The sequence below is a fragment of the Phocoena phocoena genome, chromosome 4 (genome assembly GCF_963924675.1).
Source record: "Phocoena phocoena chromosome 4, mPhoPho1.1, whole genome shotgun sequence".
Taxonomy (NCBI): domain Eukaryota; kingdom Metazoa; phylum Chordata; class Mammalia; order Artiodactyla; family Phocoenidae; genus Phocoena; species Phocoena phocoena.
Window position 1 is genome coordinate 18,029,669 of NC_089222.1, and position 25,779 is coordinate 18,055,447.

The 25,779-nt window shown below is 47.9% G+C and overlaps 1 protein-coding gene and 1 non-coding gene across 2 annotated transcripts in view; both read left to right on the top strand.

Moving 5' to 3' along the window:
• EPHB1 (EPH receptor B1) overlaps positions 1–25,779 on the top strand; it is a 428,446-nt gene that overhangs the window by 342,770 nt on the left and 59,897 nt on the right. The window contains exons 7-10 of the mRNA XM_065876076.1: positions 724–886; positions 4,659–4,767; positions 5,587–5,651; positions 17,733–17,855. Coding sequence (XP_065732148.1) covers positions 724–886; positions 4,659–4,767; positions 5,587–5,651; positions 17,733–17,855 — 460 coding nt within the window. The remainder of the gene's footprint in view (positions 1–723; positions 887–4,658; positions 4,768–5,586; positions 5,652–17,732; positions 17,856–25,779) is intronic.
• On the top strand, positions 25,068–25,140 carry TRNAK-UUU (transfer RNA lysine (anticodon UUU)). The gene has a single exon. It is a non-coding gene; the product is annotated as a tRNA-Lys (tRNA).

A 25,779-nucleotide genomic window follows, 5' to 3' on the forward strand; every position in this document is an offset into this window, starting at 1 on the left:
AGGGCAGAAGGTGCTGGAGACAGTGACACACAGGAGGGTGGGGCTGACCCCCTGGATAGTGGGAGAGGTGAGGACACAGGCCCTGCTCTCCAGGAGAAGGGGCATGTCCTCCCTAGATGCTGGTGGAGAGGAACTCAGACTACAGGGACCCAGACGGACACACACCAAAGCGAAGGCAGAAGCAGGTAGTCCAGAACGGCCTCAAGTTTTCAGCAGAGTGAGCAGACACAAAGCCATTTGTCTAAGGACTTGAGAGCCCTTACGGAGAGATCTAGAATAGCCACTGTGCGGAGTGACTGAGAAGATCTTGAGTGAGGAGAGGAAAGACCAGGACTCAGCAGAAGCAACACAGAGAGAGGCGGGTAGGGTGTGAACGTGACCCAGTTTGCTTCGGCTGAGGTCAGAGACCAGAGTGGGTTTGCAAACCTGGATGTGCTTTGTGATTCTGTCTCTGAACCCCAGAGGGGAAGGAGTAGAAAATGACTGTGTCTCCCTTGCCAGTCCGTGAGAGCTCAGCCATTTGCTCAGACTCCTCTCTTCAGAGCATCACCACCACATGGTCCAGAGCTGATTTGGCATTCTTTAGGTCCAGGCCAGCCTGACCCTGTTTCAAGGGATGGCTTGGGGCTGGGGACAACTTCTAGCAGGTCCGCAGGACCAAGAACTGAGGGGCCCGCATGCTTAGGAGCAGGCTGCCCACCTCTTCCCCTTGCTTTTCGGCAGGAACACAACGAGTTCAACTCCTCCATGGCCAGGAGCCAGACCAACACCGCACGGATCGATGGCCTGCGGCCCGGCATGGTGTACGTGGTCCAGGTGCGCGCCCGCACCGTGGCCGGCTATGGCAAGTTCAGCGGCAAGATGTGCTTCCAGACTCTGACAGATGGTAAGAGACAGGCCGGTGACCTGGGTACAGGGCAGGCCGCTGGAGGAGGGAAGAGCCCCCCGCAAGGCTGTACTCACAGCCAAAATGCCAACTGCTAACTGGATTCCAGTGGAATTCCCAAGGAAGTGTTTGTCACCAGTAGGGCTGTGTGGACTCCTCGATTCACTAGGCGGGGCATTTGTCTGAAGTCTGGCCTGTTTCTCAATATCTAGTGGATTTACCTTGGAAAGGTCTATGTACCCCACATGCGCAGAGGCCCCCACGTGTTGGCCTGCATTTGCACAGCAGTGAGACGCACACGGAACTCAAGAATATGTCTCTGTTGGTGCCTGTGTTGTTTCACCCTCACTCCCACTTCACTCCTCTGTTCTGGAGGCTGGGAGCTGAACACGCAGCCTCATTGCATGAGCCGAGGACTCCAGAAAGAAAACAGAGGGACACAATTTGGGGAGTGGCTGTCCCACGTGTCTCAGAATATTTGAAGCAGCTTCATGTGTGACCCTCGGTAGGTCCTGTGAGGCATCTCCAGAGAGCATAGCCACTGGTTACCGAAATGTCCCCAAGGCCACACAATCTGTCACCAAAAATACTTCCACCTTTGAGCTCTATTAGTTCTCTGTTTTAACAATCGCCCCCAGTCCTCTGAGATCTCCTCATGTAATTGTTATGAAAATCCAATTCCCTGTAACCTCAGCCTTGTGTATGGGTGTCTGTCTCTACGTTAGCCACTTACTGTAGTGTATGTGTTCATTTACCTATCTACTACCTCTCCACCTATCTCTCTGTATTTATTTATTCACTGATGAGCTGTTTCCTGATATTTTCCCAGGTGTCACTCTATTCCCAGTGTCACAAATTGAAAGCCTTTAATATTTCCTTCATTACTTAAATGATATAGAAAACACTCTGCCCTTACATAACGTTTTATTTTAGGCCAGCACTCTCTGGAGGCTCTTAAGAGGGCTTGAGGTTTTCTACTGACCCATATTATATTTTGAAACAATTTAAAGAGTCATCAGAAAGATTTAAAAATCAAATGATTTTATATGAAAATTATAATATCCATTTTCTTATGAAAAATTGTAAGAGAAGCCGATGCTGGTGGGCATCCTAGTGTGAGGACTCTGCCTTGAGCTGGGGGCTCTCCCCGCCACTTCCCAGGGATCTGTACTTGGATGCTTTGATGTGAGCTGTCTGGCCTTTGTAGGATGAGAGTTTGCAGCCAGCTCTGAGTTTATTTTAGGTGAGTTTTGGTTCATATTTTGAGGATAGTGAGCTAGGATAGAAAGGTGAGCCACTTTATCCAGATGAATAATACTGCTGGTATGAAAGAACACAGGCTGTCTTTGGTTCCTTAAGGATTCTGTTCCCCTCTTTGCACCTCACTTACCATCTAGATTTATGGGCACTTTGGCATCAGGAGGTACACAGGATTAAAAGCCCAAACTCAAAATGCTCTGAGTACTGGTCTCTTGGCGGTTCTGCTAGACAAATCAAGAAGTAACAAATTTCTCCCAAGAAGGCTATTCCTTTTACATTTGGCGGTTAAGTTTTGTAAACCCAACAGAGGTTGGATGTAGGAGAGTTCTGGTAAGTGGCCAAATTCGAGAGTATTTATCTTAATGACTGAGGTTCACACATCGGTAGTAATTATGTTCGCTGAGGCTTCAGGCCTCCCTGCAGCACAAAGATGAGTCTGAAGGTTGTCAGTGATAGGGTCACTGGGGCGGGCAGGACCTGTGGGATCCCGCCCAGGGTCAGTGACCCTGCTTTGGGCAGGTGATGTCCACGTGGGCAGAGCCGCTCTGGTCCTGGCTGCTCTTAGCTACAGCCTGCTAACTTTTTACTTGCTCACCTCATTTTTTTTTTTTTTTAAACCCATTTATACAGCAGGGTATCTACATGTTTACCACGTATTCTGGGTGATTCTTATGCACCCCAGTGTTTGAGAGCCATCCTTCAACTCTGTGGGTGGAGAAGAAGACTTCTAAACCCAAAGATATGGGTTCTCGAAACCTCTGACTCTCTAGAAATTAGTGGGAAAGGGTGAAGGTCACATGGCTTAGGAATGTTTTAATTAACATGAGTTTTATTTTATTTTTTGCCAAGTTATTTTTTCTTTAAACACACATATTACAATAAAGCTCACAGCAGAGGGAAACTGAAACTCTACCTTCAGTTTTTAAATTGATTTCTAGAGAGTGGGAGGCTTCAAGAACAACATCCTCGTCTTTTTTTTTTTTTAGGGTACGCGGGCCTCTCACTGTTATGGCCTCTCCCATTGCGGAGCACAGGCTCCGGACGCGCAGGCTCAGCGGCCATGGCTCACGGGCCCAGCCGCTCCGCGGCCTGTAGGATCTTCCCGGACCGGGGCACGAACCCGTGTCCCCTGCATCGGCAGGCAGACTCTCAACCACTGCGCCACCAGGGAAGCCCCATCCTTGTCTTTTGAAATCTCATCCTCCACCCAGAGTTGAAGCAAGGTTCCCAAACATCAGGTTTCATAAGAACCACCTGGAGTGCTTGGTAAACACGCAGATACCCTGCCTTTCACTCACAGGTTCTGATTCAGTAGGTCTGAGGGGCCTGGAAATAGGTCTAACAGTCGGGCTCAGGTGATTCTGATACAGGGCCTGAGAGCCTCACTTCAAGAGGAATTATTGTTAGGGGGGTCAGATAAAATACAGGATGGTCAGTTAAATGTTGTGAATTTCAGATAAACAACAAATAATGTTTTAGTCTAAGTATCTCCCATGCAATATTTGGGTTATACTTAGACTAAAACATTATTTGTTGTTTATCTGAAATTCACATTTAACCGGCCAGCCCATACTTTTATTCACTATATCCGCCTACACTACTTGTAATAGCACATACTTAGCTTGACCTCCGTCTGCCTCAGTCCTGAACATTTGATAATGGCTCCTTGACACCAAGTGAGAGAATAATAGCCCACAGGGCCAAGGGGTCTATATGGATTAAGGAAAAGAGAATTCGTATTAAGGACACCTGTGATAGATCACACACTGTGAAATATGTCACATGATCTGATTAAAAGATTTATTTTAACAGATAAGAAGTCTGAGAGTCAGAGAGACTAAATGCTTTGTCCGAGATCACCAAGCTTCCCCGTGGTAAAGCCAGGGTTTGGGCGAGCTCTATCTGCCTCTGTGACTGGCGGGCAACCACTCCCCCGTGTGATACAGGCTGGTTCTAATGCCAGCAGAAGCCTGCACCCATTCTCTTGAGTGTGAGCTTGAGAGTGCTGGGCTGCTTCTTGGCATTTCCTCCATCCTCTGCAGTACTGGGTGCGGTGCTGGCTGGCTGCAGATACTCTTAAATCTCTGCTCAGCGAATCTGTTGACTGGGCTGCATCTCAGCAACTTTGTGTTTTAGAAGGTACTTCAGCAGTGGTTTCCATTCCCCCCGTTAGACGTACCCTTAAGGTGGCTGACAGACCTTTGAGAGACCTTCCAAATGAGGGCGTGTAGATTGGAGTCACCTCGGCTCTGGGACCAGTGTCATCAATTTAGTTCTGAGGTCCTCTGTCACTGCTGTTTTACCTTTATTGTTGACACTGTGATTTGGTTTTCGTTGTTTTTGTTTATTTGTGACAAAGATTACTCTTGGTTTGGGTCAGGCTTACAGCTCTGAAGCATAGAACCTATCTATCTATCTATCTATCATGGTCTAATGTCTTTGTTGTCATCACTGAGTACCAGCCCTATGCAAAGGGCATACAGGAAGCTTCTAATGCCTCTTTCTCACCTAGACGATTACAAGTCTGAGCTGCGTGAGCAGCTGCCCCTGATCGCTGGCTCGGCAGCAGCCGGGGTCGTGTTCGTCGTGTCCTTGGTGGCCATCTCCATCGTCTGCAGCAGGTAGGCCCCCTGCTCCTGCCCCCACCTGCTCTCCTTAGACCCAGGAAGCCCTGCTTGTGGACCCCTCCCATGCCATGCAGACTGGACAGGGCCAAACTCACCACAGTCATCATCCCGTCTCCATCCACAGGCAGCCTAGAATTCTCCAGATTATTTATTTTCTCTGTGCCTGGGATAAAATCTTCTGTTAAGAGCTGGGCAAGCCTCTGAGCATTCATCCTCAAACCTCATTTTAGCCAAGACGTTTAGCCCACCTACACACACGGTTTTCCTGGAGTGACAGTTACAAAATTGCACTTGACCCACTGGAGCATCACACCGTGTGCAGCAGCCCATCCTCTGGCTACAGAGCTATAGGGCCCTCGGCACAGGGCACAGTGGGGCAGTAGGGGAGCCAAGGAGGAAACGAGGAGCTCTGTGTCCTTCAGGAGGGCAGGCCCTGAAGGCCTTGTGAATTTTTAATACTGTTGCTGCTGCCTTAGGTGGTTAGCCCAGATTCAGCTGGCCCCTCCCGAGAAGTTCTGCTGTGCGGCCAGAGTGCTAATAGGCATCATCCAGAGCCTCTGCACCAAGCTCTGATGGAGACGCACAGCCCTGCCCGGCCTCTGACAGACGTTGACTTGAAAGACCTCCACCCAGCTGCCCAAGGTGGTGGTCAAGCCAGAATGCTGGCCACGACAGGAGCTCCACTTAAAGTGAGAGTTGCAGTACCCAATCCCACGAGATGCCTGGGTGAGCCCCCATCAAGACAGGAGGCCCGGGAGCAGGGTGGTCAGGGTGCACCCCAGCTGAGAGCGCTCCTCTCCCTTGTGTCCACAGGAAACGGGCTTACAGCAAAGAAGCTGTGTACAGTGATAAGCTCCAGCATTACAGCACAGGCCGAGGTGAGTAGAAAGTAGACGCCTACCACCTGAGCCCTGGAAAACCACTGAGTCGAACAGGCGAGTGCTTGGAGGGCTCCTTATAGCCAGACTGGCCGGTCCCAATCACAAGCCCCCTCCCGGCCCCCAGCGCCCAGCGGCTGCCCACCCCATCTGTGTCCACCCTTTGTGGGCACTCATTGGATGCCTGGTGGGTAGATTATCTTCTGCATTGATAAGCCCATAGAGGACATGGGATGCAGGGAGAAGATTGGGTTTAGCAAGCCAGTGAATCCTGAAATCAGACCCAGTGGGAAAAGACAGAGGGTTCTCTATTAACATCTTCTGCCTTATCTTATCCAATGGAGCGGCTGGGGAATGTGTTAACCAAATTCACAGATAAGTCAGAGAACACGAAGGTAGGGAATTAAAAAGATAGCAGAGCCCAAGAGGCCAAAGTGTTGGGATATCTCCCAAGTGTTTTCTTTTAAGCAGTGCCTTTAAAAGTTTTTCTCACTCATTATCTATTCTCTTTTTTTTCAAAACCTAAACGTAATATTTTATAACTAAAATTTCCCCTCGCCAGTGTGCAACGTAAAGGCCTGTGTCAGGATTATTCTTTGATCTGTGTAATGACAACGTTGCAGGATCTGCACAGGTCCCACTCGGTCCAGAAAGCCGAATGCTTAGATCTTTACAGAAGACAAGCTCTGATTCTAAATAACTCCTTTTGAATTCCACGGACGCCCTCAGAAACCTGCCCCAGCACTGTGGGCTGTGCACTCTCTGTCCCAGGCTTCCGCCGCGAGCTGCATCTCACCTGAGTCCTGCTGGGCAGTGAGCATGCAAAACAGGCTCCGTCTACACACATCCTAAGCTGGCTTTCACTGGGCGGTTCTGGGAGTGGAAATGGGCTCCAAGGCAAGTTTTCACCTGAGGTCACCCAAGGCAGGAGAGTGACGCCAGGATGCTCCCATGGCAGCTTCACCGCCGAGGGGCTCGTGTTCGGGCGTGGCCAAGGTCGATGCTGGCTGGAGCTGCACAAAGGCCACTCTGTAGATATGGCTTTGTTTCCCGGGGGCTTTCAATCCAAGAACAAGAACCTGCCAAGGGTCTGTAGAGGACCAAGCCCCTGGCAGCTGGGCTGCTGTTCCACAGTCATGGCTGGGAGAGGTCTGCGGGTTGGGCACCGGCTGAGGCTCCCATGGTGGTCCAGGCAGCCCCCATGATCAGGAGCACAAATGGGGAGTGAGGGTTTGGGAGAGCAGCCCCCTTCTAAGGCTATAGGCACAGATCCTGCAACACTCAGAGTCCCATTTACCCCTCTTTCTTTCCCCCAGCAGGCCAGTTGGGCCTCCATTTTAACCAGACATCACTGGTTTTAGAGGGGAAGCTAGAATGTGTTCTCTCTCCTTTCTTCACATCCTGACTCTGCACCTCACGGCAAAATCTACAGATGATTTTTCTTATAGTAACTGGGGCATTTCCCTTCCGGGAAGGGCCTTACCTTCCTAAGAACAGAGACTTTGATTTATCTGTGATTCTTAAGTGAAGGTGCCCCCTTCCAGGGTGCATCAGAATTACCTGGAGGGCTTTCTCCACTGCCCTGCCTCCCTGCCTCTGCCTCTCGGGATTCTGACATTGCCCCGCCTCTCTGCTCTGGGCTGACTCCTGGCCATGTTGAGAGCCACTATAAAGTCTATTTCAGATTTGGCATCCTTTGAACTCTGGATGAAACATTTAAAGATGGCCATGTGGGCTTGAAAGCAGAGGACACAAAATTGGGTTCAAAAGGAAGAGTGCCATTTTGAAGACTAGAGACGCCCAAAGGTGAGAATGTCCCTTTTTAAAGGCATGTAAGTTAAGCCTTGTCACCACCCCTTAGTCGGGGTACAGAAAGTCCCTAAGCATCAAGCTGGGATGCATCTTGTTGCCTTTTGGGGCACTTCAACCTCAGACCTGACCATTCTGCTCTGAAGTGGCCGGCTTGGCTGGGCCGCCACGTGGCACCCACGTGCACAGAGGTCTGCTCCCAAAGTGCTCACAGCCTGCTTCTGGGGAACTCTGTCCCCTCTAAGACCAACAGAAGGAGGCTTCCCTGGTTCTCAGGGTCCACAGAAAACCCACCACCCAGTCTGCAGTAGCAGAGGCCTTGTTGCAACCAGTGAGGGTGGGACCCGGGAACGCAGAGTTCTTCACGGACCAGAGTTCACTCCCTCCTTGGCCTTAGAAGTCTGTCTTTTTTAAAATCCATTCTCCTTTTTATAAATGCTCTTTCCTCCTATTCATAACTGTTCTCTTTTTATCCAGTCCCCGAAACCTGGCTCCTCTTTGCACTCTGGTTCTCTAAACTCATAGCCTCATGCTTTGAGATGCATTAGTGCATTTTCTCCCACGGACATCCATCATTCTGACTAAAGCTATTACTGTTGGAGAATGACAGTCTAAGGGCTGTGGAGCTGGGAGAAAACTCAGCACACCTATAGCAGAAGAGGAAACTCAAGGCTCTGGTGGAGAATAGGCCTGGCCCGAGACGGAGGAGGGCAGGAGTAATTAGTTATGGAAAGCCTACTCGGTGCATTGGGAACTTTATTCTGGAGGCTCATGTCAATCCCTCTGACTCTGACAACCACTCTAGGTGGCAGACATTAATGACATGACTTTGCCTGGTCTCACCACTCATGGGTGGCCAAGGTGGACCGCACACCCTCTAAACCTGGCTGCAGAGCCCATGATCTTACCATACTGCAGAGAGGCAAGGTGGCTGGAGGTCAGAAGCAAGTCAAAATGGGGTGAGGACTAATCTCAGAAGCCCTGGTTGGTGGTTTGTTGGTCCTCTCTCTGGGTCCCACTGCAGGAGGCAGAAAGGTGGATACACCTGATGTGAATGTGTGCACATAACCATTCCTGGGCCATCCACACGCATGTGCCTCGCTGTGGGACGTGGATGGTAACCTGGACATCTAAGTGCTTCCTGCCCTGAGAGGGACAGAAAACCTGCAGCAGTACCTCAGCCTCACTCATCAGCACCCGAGAGGGCCCCTGCCTCTCTTCCCCGCAGGCAGGGAGGGCATAGGGCCACATAGAGAGGTCAGCGGCCCCTGTCCACCCAGACCTGCCTTTCAAGCTGATGCCAAGGCTGAAGGAGACATAACAGAAATGTTGGCAAACATAATACCTTCTCTAGTCCGTGAAGCCCTGGCAGATCTGGTCAATTTGAGAATGCCAAGTGCTCCCTAAGGCACTGGCTTACATCCCCGCTCTGAGCCTGCAGCACAGAGAACAGACTTTTAAGGGGGGGTTTGATTTGGGTGAAAGAGACTAGAGGGAAGGCAGGTAGGGAAGTGAAAGTGCATGAATGCTGGACTGAAGAGCCTGGGAACCTGTGGTTCATGTTCAAGGGTGGGTGGGAGTGTGGGTTTCCCATGTCGGGGAAGAGGCAGACAGACGGAGTGTTCTCGTGGTTTCCATGGGCCAGTCCGCAGAAGGTGCTGGCTGCCTAAAAATTGCCTGGATGGGATGATCCAGGTGGGCTAGGGTAGGCTGGGTAATCTATCTTTAGAAAACTTCCAGTTAATGCTACATTTTGGAAGTGCTACCAGGTACTTATGGGGCTTGGATGGACAACTATAGACTTGATGGTGATTGACACTGCACTGATTTCTGAGATGGATGGAGTGTGCAGGGGTGGGGAGAGAAGAAGGTAAGGGCTTGGTAAGGGGTCAAGGGCTTTCAGAAAGCAACCCTAACAGAATCATCTCCTTGTTACAGGCAACCGCAGATATAATCACCGAGCTACTTTTGTTAAGCTTTGAGAAAAGCAAAAACAGATAAGATATGTGTCTAAAGACCATAAGACTGGCAAACACACTAATTTTCACACAGGACAAGAGGACAGAACACAGGGACCACAGAACAGGAGGGTGAGCTTGATCCCTGCCAAATGCTCCAGAGACTGGGAAGCAGATGGGTTCTAAAACTAAATCATTGGGAACGAACACAGGATTGTTAAGAAAAGTTATGGGGACCTCATCTCATTTACTAGGGTTACCCATTTAGTAAGTTCAAGAGGAATTGTATATGTAGTGGATTTTTATTTTGGCAAAAATATTTTATGATCTCCCATGGGAAAGCATTGTAAAGTGGGTACGGAGCTGGTCACAATACGAAAAGATAGTGGGTTAGTGAGTCTGTCAGCCAGGAAGGAAGTCACCAGTTTTATTCTAGTTCTTGTCCAATTCAATCTCTTGTTTGTTTGATTGTTTTTTAAATTCATGAGTCAGGTGCAAGCTTAGGGATGCTTATCAAGTCTGTAGGTAACAGTTGGGTGGCTTAAGGAACTCCACAGAAGACAGAATCAAAATTCAGAACTATACAACAGCTTTGAACGCTAATTTGAAATCTGCAAGACAAAATGTTAGAGGGATAAATCTAGAAGCTAGTGTTGGTTAAAACAAAAATAAAGCACTACGAAAAGGAGGAGACCTGACTTGCTATCTGTTTGTATGAAAGTTTCAGTACTTAGTTGATCACATGCCTAATAGGAGTGAGAAAAAGCTAATAAAAAAGGCTAAGCACTGTTACTAATGCAGAATACTGCTACTAAAAGCCTCCAATTTGAGCACTTACTATGGTGAGCACAGTAACTTTAAGTTAACTAATTTCAGCCTCATAACCGTCCCATGAGGTAGATTTTGCATGTGAAGAAACAGAGCCTCAGAGAAGTCAAGTAGCCTGTCCAGAGTTTTATGACTCTGTGGTCACAATTAAAGTTGGGATCAGAGGAGGTGATACACAGAAAAGCTGTCCTCTGTGCTGGTGAGAACACATCTAGAAGGACGTTCTTGGTAATGGGGACCCCATGTGTCAAGAAGGACTTTGTCAGCAAAGCAGCTGACCCATGGAGGGTGCCAAGTCCTGACCTGTCACCTCAGAGACACCAACCGATTTGGTGCTGGAGAAATGCAGGCAGGAACCTGGGGGTCAAAAGAATGACACCGTCACGGCAAAAGAAAGGTGATACTGTTGTGCTTTGTTGTGTTAAATGGAACCATCGGTGAGACATCCAAGTAGGCAGACTTTGATTCAATATATGAACAGCCCCCCAAACTGGAACTGTCCACACAGAGACAGGCTGCTTTGTGGGGAGGGAGGTAAGCTCTCTGGTCTTGCAGAGACAGATATCAGTAAAGGCTGCTGTAGAGGATGTTGTAGAGAGGATTCCTGCTTTAGGTAGGACACTGGACTTGATTCGACCCAAGATCCTACACCCAGCTTTCTTGACTCTGGGTGGGAGGGACGTATCCGAACCATTCAGGACACAGCATCCAGCGCACTGGAACTCGCCTTTGGACACCAGGGTGAAGGTCAGGTGTAGCTGGAGGAGGGACACAGACCATGGATGTTTTGGCTGCCTCTCCTGAAGGTAACAGGAGCATTAGTACCTGAACATGAGTAAATGAGGGCCTATGGGAAGAGGAGGAAAGGCCCCCAGGTGCAAAAGTGGCTGAGTGCTCAGTGAGTGCTTATTAAATGTCAAATAAATTTAACGAGCTAGCTTCACCCATTTGTCTGCTGCTGGCTCAAAGCCAGAGCCTCTAGAAACCAGGGTAACCCTTTGAGGCCCCAGCTCCTGGGCTGTTGCCCTCAGATTCCTGGCAGGACTTCAGTGGCCCAGAGACAGTGGGCCTTGCCTGGAAGGACCTGCCTGTCCTGGTCATTGATACCCAAGAAGCAGGGAGATGTTTTTTTCCTGAAACTAGTTTTCCTGAAATACCTTCCTCAATAGCAAGTAGCCTGTGGTCCACTTTCCTTCTCTTGGAGACACATATTAGGCAATAACTGTGGTTTTAAGAACAAATCTTGAAATGTGGTGAAACCCCCAAACAGAAGGTGGAAGGAAGAGCTTCCTCAGATTTGGTGCTTTTCCACCAGCCTTGTTGCCCACCCTGGGTCTCCCTCTCTTGGATTCTCCCTCTAGCCTTGGCTGGACACCCATGACCTCCATTTTTTCAGGGAAAAAGACAACCACCCATCGTCCTGGTCTTGACCCCAAGCAGGCGGAGCAAAGTGTTTCTAGTGCCCATCAACCTTTCCTGGTAGATTTGCTCTGAGAAACTACCCGTCCTCAGCCTTTCACATCAACAGCTTCAACTGTGTGAAGCTCTGGGTAACTCATGTGTCCACCACATCCACCACTCCACATCCAGCCTTTCAGCTCTGTTTCCATTCTGAGTTTTCTGACTGACTTCTAGGCCTTGCATATTTCATCCATGCATTCAAAGTCTAAAGCCACGTGTGCAAACTTCCCTAACAATAGGGTTTCCTTCCCAAAGTCCATCACCTGGTTAATAGGACCACTTGATTCTGGAAGCCTTGGCATTGATTCGCATTCTTCTGGTCCTTCCTTCATTCCTCATCTTTAATTGCTCACCAAGTGCCGTCAGTGATTCCTTTGAAATTTCTTTTGCCTCTTCTGCTGTTGTCATTGTGATTCTCTGCTTAAAAACTGTTATCTTGTACCATAATTACAGCAGCAACCTCAGAGCTGTTTTCTCAGCCTCCAGCCCCTTCCCCGCAACAATGCAAGGGAATGCAGCAGGTTGTCAGCAAAATGAACTCCCTGATGCCTTGCTCTCATCCCTTCCCTGCTGCTGGCACAGTTGTCGGCTCTGTGTGTCCAATGGCAGCAATCCAGATGCCTTTGATGGTAGTCAAGGCCCTCCCACTAGTGCATTAGCACCATTCCGCCTCAGACACCCCCTTCCTTCCACACTCAAGCTGACCACACTGTCCCTGCTCACGCAATGGCAGGTCTCTCTCTGAGCTGTGCCTCATGACACTTCAAGCTTCTCCCTCTTCAGTGAAGGACCACATGACCTGTCCTTCTAGAACTCTGACCTTGAAGACTAGCATCCACAGTCCTCCACCTTCTCTGGTTTCTGCAGCACTTACAGCTTGTTTCCAGGTGTGGGATCCTGATTCTAGACTCTCTGGCACTGCTCCCCAGTTTGTTCACATCTCAGTGACCTGAGAACTCCACGAGCTCTGTTTTCCCTGTAGATCCCACAGTCCCTGGCACAGGGCTATTTGGGTGTGGGTGTCTGGTCAGCATTGAGAAAAAGAGGGGCGATCAACGTTCTGAGGCAGAGGACTGGATGAGGTCCCTCCCAGGAACTGGAGTTTATGTGCAGATCCCTAAACAGCTTCCCTCTTGTGCTTAGATATCTGGACCAAATTTAGGTGAGTCATGAATATGACAAAGTCTGCCTTGGATCCAGAATGGGGAATGAGGAGGCAGATGTTCCCCTTTCCTATGGCTCCATCAAACCTGCTGGGACACAAGATATCAGCGACTGAAAACAACCTAATTTATGCACTAGCTTTCCGGACCCTACAGTGGGATTCTAGGAATCTTCCACTAGCAGGAGGGCACTGGGCTCCTCCTGGCACCCTGAAGCCTCCCTCATGGGACCCGCAAGCTGTCCGTGGTACTGATTTTGTACTTTCTGAATGTGCAAGAGGGCTGAATGGCAGTATTCCATCTTCTTCTTCCACTTTTAATACCTAAATGTCACTTACTGTTTAGAACTGGCCCTTTACCAGCCCACGCTATCCCGCCCTGAGACCCTGGCACTTGTAAACATGTCGAGCTGACTTTTTAGCTACACCCCACCATCTGCCAGCATCCCCCAAATTTATCCCAGCCTCTTCCCTTTTGAGAACACACTAAGCTCCTGCTACAGGATCTCTACAGGAACAATACCCAGGAGTTTCTTGTGCTTCAAGGACTGCTCCCTGCCATGCAGGGAGGCTCTGGATAATGGCGAAGTCATTTCTCCCCAAAGTTAATATCTTTAAAGCCTTGGTTCATGTTTGAGATTTTGCAGATCTCCTGGGACTATGGTCCTTTAAAGCTTTAACAGTCCAGGCTGCGACCTCACTCATAGCATAAATGGGTTTTGAGATCAAAGAATAAACATATCTGCAAATCAGATCTTTAATAGAGATTAGTAAACTAGAGGATCATAAAATTGAAGTTTTTCTTTTCTCTCTCTCGGCACCATCAACCAGTTTAGATCTGGACATACCACTTTTGTGCCAAAGGTATGTAACCTATGTTAAAAATGATGAAAATAATCAGAAACTATAAGATATTATAAATATTAACAGTAATATGAAGCGTTGGACAGAGCATTATAAAATATCTTACATTATAGAGCTATATTACATCTGATATTATTATAACTGCCATTAATAATATTTCCCCAACAGTCACCATCTGAGAATATTTTCTGAGCCCTGTCTCTAAACGTTTGGCTGTGCCCGACTCCACAGCTGACTCGAATTCCTTGTTCACTGTCTGGTGATTCATTGCACTAAATACCATTTCCCTGATAATTAAAAACTGCTCACTGGCAAGTGGGAGCAGAAACAGGCTGATGCAGGATTTATGCAGAAACACAAAACGAGCCTAAAGACAAATGACCTGTTCTGCCTAGCTGAAGACATTTTATTTTTCCTCATCATCTTCTGGGACTAGAAAAAGGCCAGCTGTGATGTGGGAAAGAGGTCTGGAGAGATGTGTCATCCCGAGACGAGGTGGATGCAGGGAGAGCAATTAGTGCACGTGTTCCGCCAAAGCACTCTTCAGACTTAGGACCTAGGTACCCTGCCCACAGCCATTCCTAGACTGGCCCTGTCTGACCCTCATCAGAGGAAAAGCACTGAGTTTGAACCATTTGTTAGACTTCTGATTTCAGTTGTCCTTCTTCAGTCTAACAAAGGTATCCTCAATTTCAGGGAAAACAAGAACTGATTCCTACCCCGCATAGGCGCAGGATGCTCTCAATTGACTTGCATCACCAGGTCTAGGCTCCGTGCCACCTCCTCAGCTTCTTGTGAAAAGCTTCAGTGATGACCAAAGCCTCTGCCTGGCCCAGAGCAGCAGCTGAGACATCGTGTGTGCTCACACACGCACATACTCATACGCACATTTGTACACTCACACACATACACACACTCACATACATACATACACACATACGCACTCACACACACACACTCCTTAATTCCACAAGCCAGTGCGGTAGCACAGCTGCCCGTGAATAAACCACACGGTGATTAGAATGTGAGCTTTCTCCCATGCAAATGCCCTTGCTTGGACGCCACCGGCCTAAATGAATCCTGGCACCATCAAGAGATGAGCCTCTACCTTCTGGGAATAGCTCCTTCCCAGAATTGATTGGGGCCAGTATCTGTGGAGCTCATTAACTCATAACCCTCTCTCATTCATCCTTACATATGTCTTTACTTGCAAACGATTCATTACAGCACATTCTAGATTATTTAATTAGTTTCCATGGAAGAGTTCCTGTAGGACAGCTTAGCATACATCGTTCAAAAGCCCTTGATCCAAAATAACAAGGTGGTATTTTTAAAGTAACTAATGTAACCCTAAGCAGTTTACAGCCCCCCAATGCTCAGCCCCCATGCCCGCCCCCCAGCTTCCTCTTCCTACCGCCCCAAACACTTCCTAGAACAATTTACTGATAATACACGAGCATATCAGCTTGTGAGCTCTCCCTGTACATCAGGCACCGTGTTAGGCATATCGCTTGCAACATGGTCCTTAATAGCACAGCCGCCCCAGGAGGAAGGTGTTCCCTCCTCCGTCAGCAGAGGGAAACGACGTTATAAGAGATGTATGTGGTCTTGTCTCAGAATGCCCAGCTAGTGAGAGGCTTTGGTGTTGTGACCTCACCTCTAGATCCCAGCTTCTGGGCTCTGAGCCTTCTCTCATTTCAGCCCAGAACTGGGAAGAAGTCACAGGTTGTTGACACTGGCCTGCTGCCCCTGTGGCGTTTTGAGTGGGTCTTTTGTGGTGACCTCGTCTCCTGAGCTCACCCCTCCAGCGCACACTAGCCAGCTTCCACCTGAAGCATCTGTGTTTCTTCACCTAAGCGCCTCTCAGGCCCTGGAGTCTCCCCGCCCACCTGCCCAGCAGGGCAGCCAGCCCTCAACCAATGACTGATGGGAGTCCTGTGGAGCTTCGCCAGCTCCCTCCACCCTAGGGTGGGCCGACTCTGAAGCATATGGTCTCAGAGATTCCTAGGGGCTGGGGAGTTAAGCCTGTGTCAATTACTCACAGTCCCAAGGCAGTAAGTGCCTTGAGGGCACACCTTTCATAGGCTGCCTTCCTTTCCTACCTACCTGTCACACTTGCCTGCGGCTACTTCTTCGGATCACCTCCCAGATGAGCCACTTGCTTTCAAAACCTTGTCTCAAGTTGTTGCTTCTGGAGAAACCCAAAGTGAGACCGCCTGGAGATACTGGCCTGGGTTGTTAGACTTTCTATGTGGTTCCAATCCTTCCTGCACTTCACTTGTTCTCCACACCAAAGGAGAAAGGGATGAACCTCCAACTCTGTTTTCCCCTTTGTCCACTGTTATTAAAGTAAACTCTCCCTCTCTCTCTCTCTCTCTCTCTCTGTCTCTCCCTCTCTCCCTCCCTCCATCCCCCCAGGGATTAGAACGTTCTATTATAAAGATGAGGATTTGCTTTGTCCAAAGTTCAATCAGCAGATTCCAAAGTCAATGCTGTCATCCCCAAGTTTTTAAAGAGCATTCTCGAGTGACGTCGACCACCCTAAAGCAAGCCGCCTAGCGTGCTCGGAGTGCTTTCATTTCATGACTGGGAATAACTGAGCTTTCAAAAGAAGCAATTCCTCTGGTCAGAGCACCTGGCTCTCTTTGGCTTTCAAAACATATCCCCCTTTAACTGTTTGCTGCATCTTCCTCCTCCCTCTGGCTTGTATTCTGGCCTGAACTGGTGATCAGGGCAACATTAATCTGGGGGATCTGTAGAGTCACCAGAAGTTTTTTGGATGAAAGATGTCAAAATTAGACCACGCACTCAGGGCTGGGACTCACTGAGAAGAAACCACGGTGGCCGGGTGGGAAGTGTGCGCTGAGAGGAGCTCAGCTCGGGGAACCTGAGATCCAGCCTCCACTGCGGGCACAGCACTTGGGCTTTTGCACACCTGCCTGCCCTGCTGACCTGACTCTTCCACGAACCAGACAGCAGCGACGGGCAGTGAAAATGGCTGCTCTTCCCAAGATTGCGATGCCAGACTGTGCTGAGCAGTTTTCAAAGCTCAGCTCCCACCACATCACTGCCAGGAAAACCATCTCCATTCTTGCCTAATGACACATCCAACACGGTGAAAAACGGCATTGTGATGAATCCATTTGTTTTTGGGTTCCATTTCCTTTCTTTTGTCCCCTCTCCTCCACTTTTTGAATGTATTTTTTCTGCAATGATGATTCTCTATTTTGTCCCCGTGCACACCTATTTATCTTGCCACTGTAAACATCAGTGACAAAGTCCATATTCCTTTATGTATTTCTCATTCACCATTTTATTCACTTTTCATACTTCACTGTGTCTGAGGGCATGGGGGTTCAATCACCATTTTTCTTTCATTCCACCTCATTTTTTTCTATGTAGACTTTGCTCTTTCCTCTCCCAGTGTTTTCTATGCTTTTCTCTTCCCATTTTCTCTTCTGGTATACTGGCTTAGCACTCCTATCTTGAGGTTTTTCTAATAGCAATGTCTTTTTTTTTTTTTTTTAAATCCATCCTCATCCCTCTTCCAGCCCTGGACACAGCCGTCAGTTATAACCTTAACGGTGGCCTCCACTCAGGAAAGTTGTCAAGTTGATAATATTGATATCTGCCCTACCATTTTACCACCACTTTTCTGCTAATGCATTTGGTTGGCATCAATCAGCTTCTTTGCCTTCTGTGAGTGCCCGGTGTGGGAACTGGTCCCAATCTGTCATTTATAAGTAATCTGCTCCACATTTCATCAAGAGCTCAAAAACAGAAGAAAATACAGAGGAGAAGTAGAGGACAGAGAACCAGGCTAGCGTGGCCCAGAGGGAAGGGAGATGGGGAGGCCCAGCAAGGAAAAGAGAGGCAGCCCTATGTGTAGGAGAGACACCCCTGCCCCGGTCATACCCTTACAGCTGGGGACATCAGCCAGTGCTTAATGACCACCGTGTCCTCTTTGGGATGTTAACCCTGCTTATCTCCTCTAAAAAGGCTCCCCAGGGATGAAGATCTACATTGACCCCTTCACTTATGAGGACCCCAACGAAGCTGTCCGGGAGTTTGCCAAGGAGATTGATGTCTCTTTTGTGAAAATCGAAGAGGTCATTGGAGCAGGTATGGCTCTCCCCTCCCCTCCTTTCTGTTTTCTTGGTGTCCAAACAACCTCTTCCCACCGCTCTGGGTGTTCTCTACCATCTTTTTCCCCAGAAGATACGTGTAAGCCGTCTACAATGTGTGTCTAAGAATCGTTTGGGGAGCTTGTTCGTGGTGTCCAAGCTTATTTGGTATTGCAGAGAAGTCAACTCTAGTCTAAAAAGATTCAGAAATAGCTTTGGAAATGGACCACCAAATGCAGATAAAGAGAGAGAAATAGGTTAACCAACTGAGAAATATACATTTTTAGAAGGTGGACCTAGTATCCCCTTCACTGACTCTCATATCTCCATGGCTTTGGGCCAAGATTTCTTCCCACACTTTCAGTTCTCCTTTTCTGATGTACATGGATTTGGAGGCAGACCATGATAAACTGAAGAGGGACCACTATTTCCAGAAGAAAGCTCACCCATATCCATATTTTTAAACAAAAGATCTATGATATAGATGGTAATACAAGACAAATTTCTGTCCCAAAAATGTGTGCTCTCATCCATCTTCCTGCATTGGAATAGAAACCCAGCCCAGCAGAGAACTAACTGCCTGAGATGCTCTTAGGAAATTCTACCTAAAGACTGACCTAAAATTTTCATCTTCCTTTAATGGATCAGTAGTTGAGTCAGTTGGGCAATGAATACAGCCTTATTGATGCAAATGAGTAAAATATCCCAAAATATCATTCCTCTGGAAGTAATCTCCTTACTGCCCCCTCTGCCATCTTTTCTGAATCTTCTCAAAGATATGTTTGCTTTGTGTCCTCTTTCCTACTTTTGTTTCTACAACATTCTTTGTCTTCTCTTCTTCTTTAAATTGTACCAGCCACTATTCAATCTCTCTTCACTCATACGTTATATTCTTCTTTGTAGTTCATATATATGGAAGTGCTTTTTTTTCATGTCAGTATTTGGAGAGCCATGGGGTTGTCTCTCCGAATAATATTTTAAACTCCATAAAATATGTTTAGTCAAAGTCTTCCAGACAGCCACTCCATATATTGTCTTTAGGGGGAAAGTCACACTCTTTCCATTCATTGCCTCTCTTAATGCACTGAGGGTTCAAAAATCCATCTGTGAAACTGAAAGTCATATTTGAAAGCTTGCCCCATTAAGCCACCATTCTCATGCTCTGATTTCCCTCTTAAAGAGCTCCAAATTCATGGTATCCCTGTGGTGGGTGCTGGGACACACAACTCTCTTCCTACCAACCCCTCACATGTTCCAGCCGGCTGACCATAATCTGATCCACATGAGTCTATACATATTTCCCATTGACTTTCATTAAATACTGAACCACGACTTTCACTTCTGTGCAGATAATTTTCTGTTCCCCCTTAGACACTGACAGACCTAAGGATCACGCCTTGGAAAGCTGGATCCCAGATAAATTTGATGACTCACAGGGGCTCAGACTTCTCCAGTAAACGTGAAAGAGTGTTGGGCAGGGTGGGAGGGCGTTCAGTCCGGCATGCTATTCCTCCACGTTGTTCACTGTTGTTATGTCATGTGGCAATGGTGATAGCAATTTTAATGTTGTTATTTATGTCATGTGCTTAGAGCAATGTGTTCTGGACTGCATTTCATCCCAGAGAGCACACGTCAGCCCCCCTCCCGACTTTGTCAGGGGAGGAGTAAAGAGCCTTCTCACTTTATGACCCTGCTGGGGAGTGGCAACTTGGAGTGAGCCCACCAACTGCTGGATGCTGGGTAGCATTTGCTGATGCTGCCATTTTTGTGCATTCTGCTCAGAGAAGGCTCAGTCCCCGCCATGGCTCACCGGATCCCGGGGAGGGTTGATACATGCAGCAGTTTATAAGATGGCCAGCAACTTGGGATAAAGACTTCCGCCCAGGTGCTGCTGACCGCCCTCTACCTGACACCCATCTGCTCGTGATTCAGAAATCACAGAGCTAATCCCAGGGGATATGAATTCACTATGTGTAACTTGATGCAGTTTCAACAGGAGACACTCCTGGCTGGTGTCAACCTCTCTCCACGTTCCGGTTCTTTCTCTCTGTCACCACCCCTGCTTCTCCCACGCCCTGCCTCACTGAGACTGACTTCACATTGTGCTAAAAGAGCTGGTGTGAAGGTTGAGTTTAAAATACAAAAATTTGTAAGGTAACATTTATGCAGTGTAATTGGCAATATTTCCCTTAGCCACCTGGCAGATTCGGCTCGGGGGACCAAATCTGGGATGCAAAATGGTAACACAACATAAGAAGAAGAATCAGAAATCATTTCTCCTTCCTTCCTTCTATTCCTTCCCTCCTTCCCTCAATAAGCCCTTATTGAATAATGTTTGCATGTGGGTGTGGAGAAGAACAGACACTCTCCTGTTCAGAGGTCTGACAGTCTTGGGGAGAAACAGGCCAGTAACATGCTCACTATTTCACACAACCCACAGCACAGGTATGTGCAAAGGTTGTGACCAACATAGAGCAGTGTTTAGCTCCCTGTTCTGGGAGTGAGTTGGGGCATCAGGAAGACTTCACAAAGGAGATCACCTGTGGCCTGAGCTTTCAAGGATGGAAACTAGTAGAGAAAGTAAGTTTCTGTGAAACTCATGAGAGGATGAGACAGAAGAGGAAAATTAAATAATATAAGGAGGGGAATGACCATGACTTTCCAGCAGTGGTGTGCTGGAGCCACCTTGCACTACTTCACAGGAGCCAATTGTGTGCATCTTTTTCCAGCCCTGTGTTCGGTGGCATTATGTTGGTAGTTTGACATTAGCCATGGGAGGAGTATTTACACCGTGAGAATTAGCAAATGCTACAAATCAGGGGTCTCCTTTTCTTCGTTTTCTGGAGAGCTGGTAGTTGAATGCTTACCAGCACACTCCGGCCTTCCAGAAGGTGCAAGATAATTTCAAAGAGGTTGCAGAAAAACTGGCCCATTCCTGCTGAGAACAGATCCAGAGGAGAGGGCTATGTTTGTTGCAGGAGGGATTAGGTTGAGAATTCAAAAGATCACAGCCTGTGACTGTGGTGGATTCTGGAAAACACACTCAGTGCCTAGTAATCCCAGCTGATATGTTAGTGTCTAACACAGATGCAGTCCCACTCCACGAGAGGAGGGGAGGAGACTGAGAGCTAAGACAAGGGACCAGAGAACATGCAGCCCCGGAGGTGGGAGGAGGAGAGGCTTGATGGCCGGAGAGGACTCAGGGAAGAGTCCCCTGAGGGCTTGGAGGCTGTGGATGGGCTGACACTCTGTGTGGCGCATTCTGAGAACAAGGCTGAGAGGAGGCTGCTAGGGACGGGTTTCCTGAAGGTAGGAATCAAGCATTAAGTCTGGAATCAGGCTGAGGCTTAGCAATCCAGAGACTGCAGTATGGATTTTATCCTGTAGAAAATGGCGAGTGGGGTGCTTTCTGAGCAGGGTGGGTGGTAGGAGTGAGGGGGAGAAGAACCTGATGAACCTGTGTTTCGATTGGACTGGAAGGGGTGCTGAGAAAGGGTAGGTAAGGACTCAGAGGCATGCAGACCAGTTATGGGACTTGGAAACGTGAAGGACTTTTGAGATGGCCGATGCTGGGATCAAGGGTGGTAAGGAAGGCTGCTTTGCAGTGAGTAAACTCATCTAAACCGGAATGTACCCACACATGGCGAATGGAGTGACCGGTGGGCTTGGTGGCATGGAGCTTGTGACCAGAAGCGAGGGCCATCAGGTTAAACACCTTGAAGGGAGAGGGGGGCTGCCTGGCCCCCAGGGTGTGGGACTGGAGGTTGTGATTGCGAGTAAAGGCCAATAGAGTAAAATCTAAAAACTATAAGGTTGAAGAATGGCACCAACCTCCAAAGTTTCTTCTACAGTTGTTGAGGATATTGAACAAAGGAATAAATAACAAATCACTGTGAGCCAGGTGTGACACCAATCAAGAGGACTGAATTACATTTGACCCTAGAACAACACAGGGGTTAGGTGCATCGACCCCCATGAGCTGTTGAAAATCTGCGTGTATAACTTGACAGGCAGCCCTCTGTATCCATGGGTCCACATCCCTGAAATCAACCAGCTGTGGATAGCGTAGTACTGTAGTACCTATTGAAAAGAATTCTGCGTATAAGTGGACCTGTGCAGTTCAAACCCATGTTGCTCAAGGGCCAACTGTATAATTAGCTCATTAACCATTATGTAATTATTTGTTTAGTGACCCTCTTTTATCACCGTGCTCAAAGTTCCATGAGAGTGATGAAACTTAAGTACTTCTGTGAGTCCCATGCTTGGCCTGGTGTGGCACTCAGGTACTCAGTTAAATATTTGTTGTGTATGGTTGAATGTCTTTGGGGGAAAACCATAACAGGGATAAGAATTTGGAGAACTGGGTGGAGTTTGGGAGAATGCAGAGAGACTAGAGAGAGGTTGAGTGAGGTTGTGAGTCATTCAGTGCTCTGAAAGAAGCCCAGTGGAATGAGGAAGGCTGATCCTTCTTCTTTTCCCTGCAGATGATGGGAATGATTGAAGTCCCTTTAGAGAGGGCAGATGGCCATCTGATATCTTTGGAGAATGTCAGCTTTTTACAACCATGAATCTGACACATAGGAGTCACTCACAGGACAGCTTCAATTGACCTGTGGAGTTCTGATCCAATGCTTAATTCTTTTTTTGTTTGTTTGTTTGTTTTTGCGGTACGTGGGCCTCTTACTGTTGTGGCCTCTCCCGTTGCACAGCCTCCGGACACGCAGACTCAGCGGCCATGGCTCATGGGCCCAGCCGCGGGTGGGATCCTCCTGGACCGGGTCACGAACCTGCGTCCCCTGCATCGGCAGGTGGACTCCCAACCACTGTGCCACCAGGGAAGCCCCAATGCTTAATTCTGATCGGTTTGATCTGTAGACATGCCCAGAGCATAAAGAAGAGCTGCCATGTCTAATTGGGCTCTACAGCATGAATGGTGCTCCTGGGTCATGCAGTGTGCAACCTACATAACTGTATGTAGCAGCCCTGAGCATGACAAATGCATGAAAATATAGGTAGAGGTGTCACCATAAGGGGTCATCCAAGGGGAGACACGCCAGTTGTATTTTAATTAATAAACACATCCTCCCCTGACTCAGCAGCTGCTGATCCAGCATGTCCATGGATGGCTTACTGTGAAGGAGAAAGAGGCTTGAGGTGAGAAGGCTGGGTAAGGAGAGCTGGGGAGAGGGAATTTCTGATGTATATGGATGGAATGGGGCCAGCAAGACCCACCATTTCTCTTTGAAGAAGAGGATGTGTTTCTTGGGGATGATTTGGTAGAAAGTCACCTGCCAGCCTGACTCTCTTGGGCTCACTCAGACCGAGGATGGGCAGGATGAGGGTAGCCTCATACTGGATAAGAATCACAGCAGGAAGGGTTTCCAGAGGAGCAAATCAAATAGATATTGCCTGTAAGTATGATTAATATAACTGGCATGCACTCAACATGTACATACTTTACAAGCATTGTCTCATTCAACTCTCATAATGTCCCTGTTAGCCCTGTGTGTTAGTTTGTGTGTGTGTGTGTGTGTGTGTGCGCGCGCGTTCACATCTGTGTGCGCGCATGCATTTGTAGACTGGTAAGGATATCCACATTCAGTGAACAGCTTGCCAAAGGCCATGCTACTGGTTGGACTGAGTTAACGGCAGAGCAAAAACTGAAACCCAGATAAGGTTGATCTTAGTCTAGTGAACGTAACTCCCACACTACCTGCCCCTTTTGTCACTGTTCTGGAAAATGGCAGCTAAGTATAGAGACATTGTTTCTGATGGCAAACTCTAGCTAGCAGTTTGGAATACCCAAGCCTCTTGGCTGGGAATGACGGGACTCTCCTAGAATTCAGTATTCCCATATGGTGGTGCCACAAAGATGCCCTGGGGAGAGCATGTTCTTCCTAGAATACCCTTGTCCCATCCTCTGGTCCTCCTATTCTAGTATGATCAGTTATTTCCTTAAGAAGGATAACAATGGGGGCCAAGATATTTACCATTTTTAATTATGTGTGCTTGCTTATATTAAGAAAATAAGTAATATCTAGGTATGTGGTTGTCTAATGAATACAAGAAGCTATGAGAAAAGAGAAAACTAGGTTTACTCTCGCCATCTAGGTATTAGGTATTGTGGGCGCCGTGGCTATTAATTAGATTCCATCTCATTTGCCAACCCCAGTAGCCTGGTAATGGCTACCTGGGGAACTCTGCTGAGGAGAAAAAGGGTTGTGATCAATTAGTAATGTCTGTCCTGGGTGCAAGGACAGGAGGTGGTGGAATGCCTGTCATGGTTTTACTATCCCTGGTTTAGCCATAACCTATCTTGCACAGGACAGTGTGAAAACTTGCTGGAAATCATACTTTAAAAACCTAGTTTAAATTAATTCTTTAAAAGTTTCTTTTCCGGTGGAAGCTTGAACTAGTAGTGAGAAGCTCTGCTTTCCTTTTTCCCTCCCTAAGGTAGTGTGTGACTTCACAATGCTGCTAAAAAAAAAAAAAAAGAAAAAGAAAAAACAAAAAAGACTGAAATTGTGTGTAGATCCACGCTGCACATAGCCAACAGCTAGTGCTTGAAATGTCTGCTGACAGGTTGGATGTTTCATTCTCAAAAATTGAAAATTCTTTCCTTCTGATTTTACATATAATAGTTGAGGCATTTAATGCTGCTGAGCCACTTTTTCTCTCCTCCTCACTTTGTCAAGGAGCTGAAACTTGTAGGGAATAATTTCAGCAGCTGTCTGGGAAGGCAGTGACAGGAACTGGCAAAATGACAGTCAGCTGACAGCCCTGAGGGCCACGGTTCTCAAACCTGAGCCAGGCATCAGAATCACCTGGAGGCAAGTTGAAACCCAAGTCACAGGGCCCTGTTCTAAACTTCTGATCCAGTTGGGTATAAATGGGGCTTGAAAATCTGCATTTTCTAACAGGTTTCCAGGTGATGCTGATGCTGTTGGACAGGAGCCACACTTTGAGAACAACTGTTAAGAATCACTGGCACGAAGCTGGAGCTAGTTTAGTGCCAGTCCTAGCCGAGAGGTTGTTTGGCTGTAGGAGAGGGTCCAAGGTCAGCTGCAAAGATGTGTGCCAGAGTCCAGCCAGACCAAAGTTAGGTTGGCTGCAATTACTATCAGTCAGCAAGCTGTACAGAAAGAACTAACCATAACCACTACCCAGTCATTTCCTGTAAGTATCTATTTTAAATATAATGCTGGGGAGTTCCCTGGTGGTCCAGTGGTTAGGACTCAGTGCTTTTACTGTCGTGGCCCCGGGTTCAATCCCCGGTTGGGGAACTAAGATCCCACAAGCCTCACAGTGCGGCCAAAATAAAAATAAATAAATATAATACTAATGCTTCATTTGTTGAAAATATTTTTTAGGCATTAAGAATTTTTCCTAAAAAGATGAAAAATGGATGGCCATGTTTTGGAGCTCATATGAAAGGAAGCTCTATAGAGTTCAGATAATGGCAAATCGAAGCACCACAGACCTCAAGTTCTGGCCCTAATGACAGGAAAGGTGTCCCCAAAGCAAAAATAGTTCCCTGAGCAAAGTATGTGAACCTGAAGTCAAAGATCACAGGTGACAGCAGTCAGATTGCAAGTGACACAAGGTCTTGGTTTTCTGTTTGCTACTAAAAAGGGCCCATTGACTCCCACTCCCTAAGAGTCCGTGGCGGTGCTAGGGGGCCAGAGGCCCCAGAGTTTAACGCCCCGGGTTTACCTGAAGACACCCTCCCTGCCCAGATACCTGGCAGGGGGACTCCCCAGCACCCCTGGCAAGATGCTCTGCTGTGTCTTGGATCAGCCTCCTTCAAGTCCCGCTAGGCTGCAGAAACCTACGTTTGCTACCTTTTCTCTTCCACTACCCATACCCACTCCCTACCCCATGACCCTACCCTCACTTCCCACCCCACTCTCTACCCCTGGATT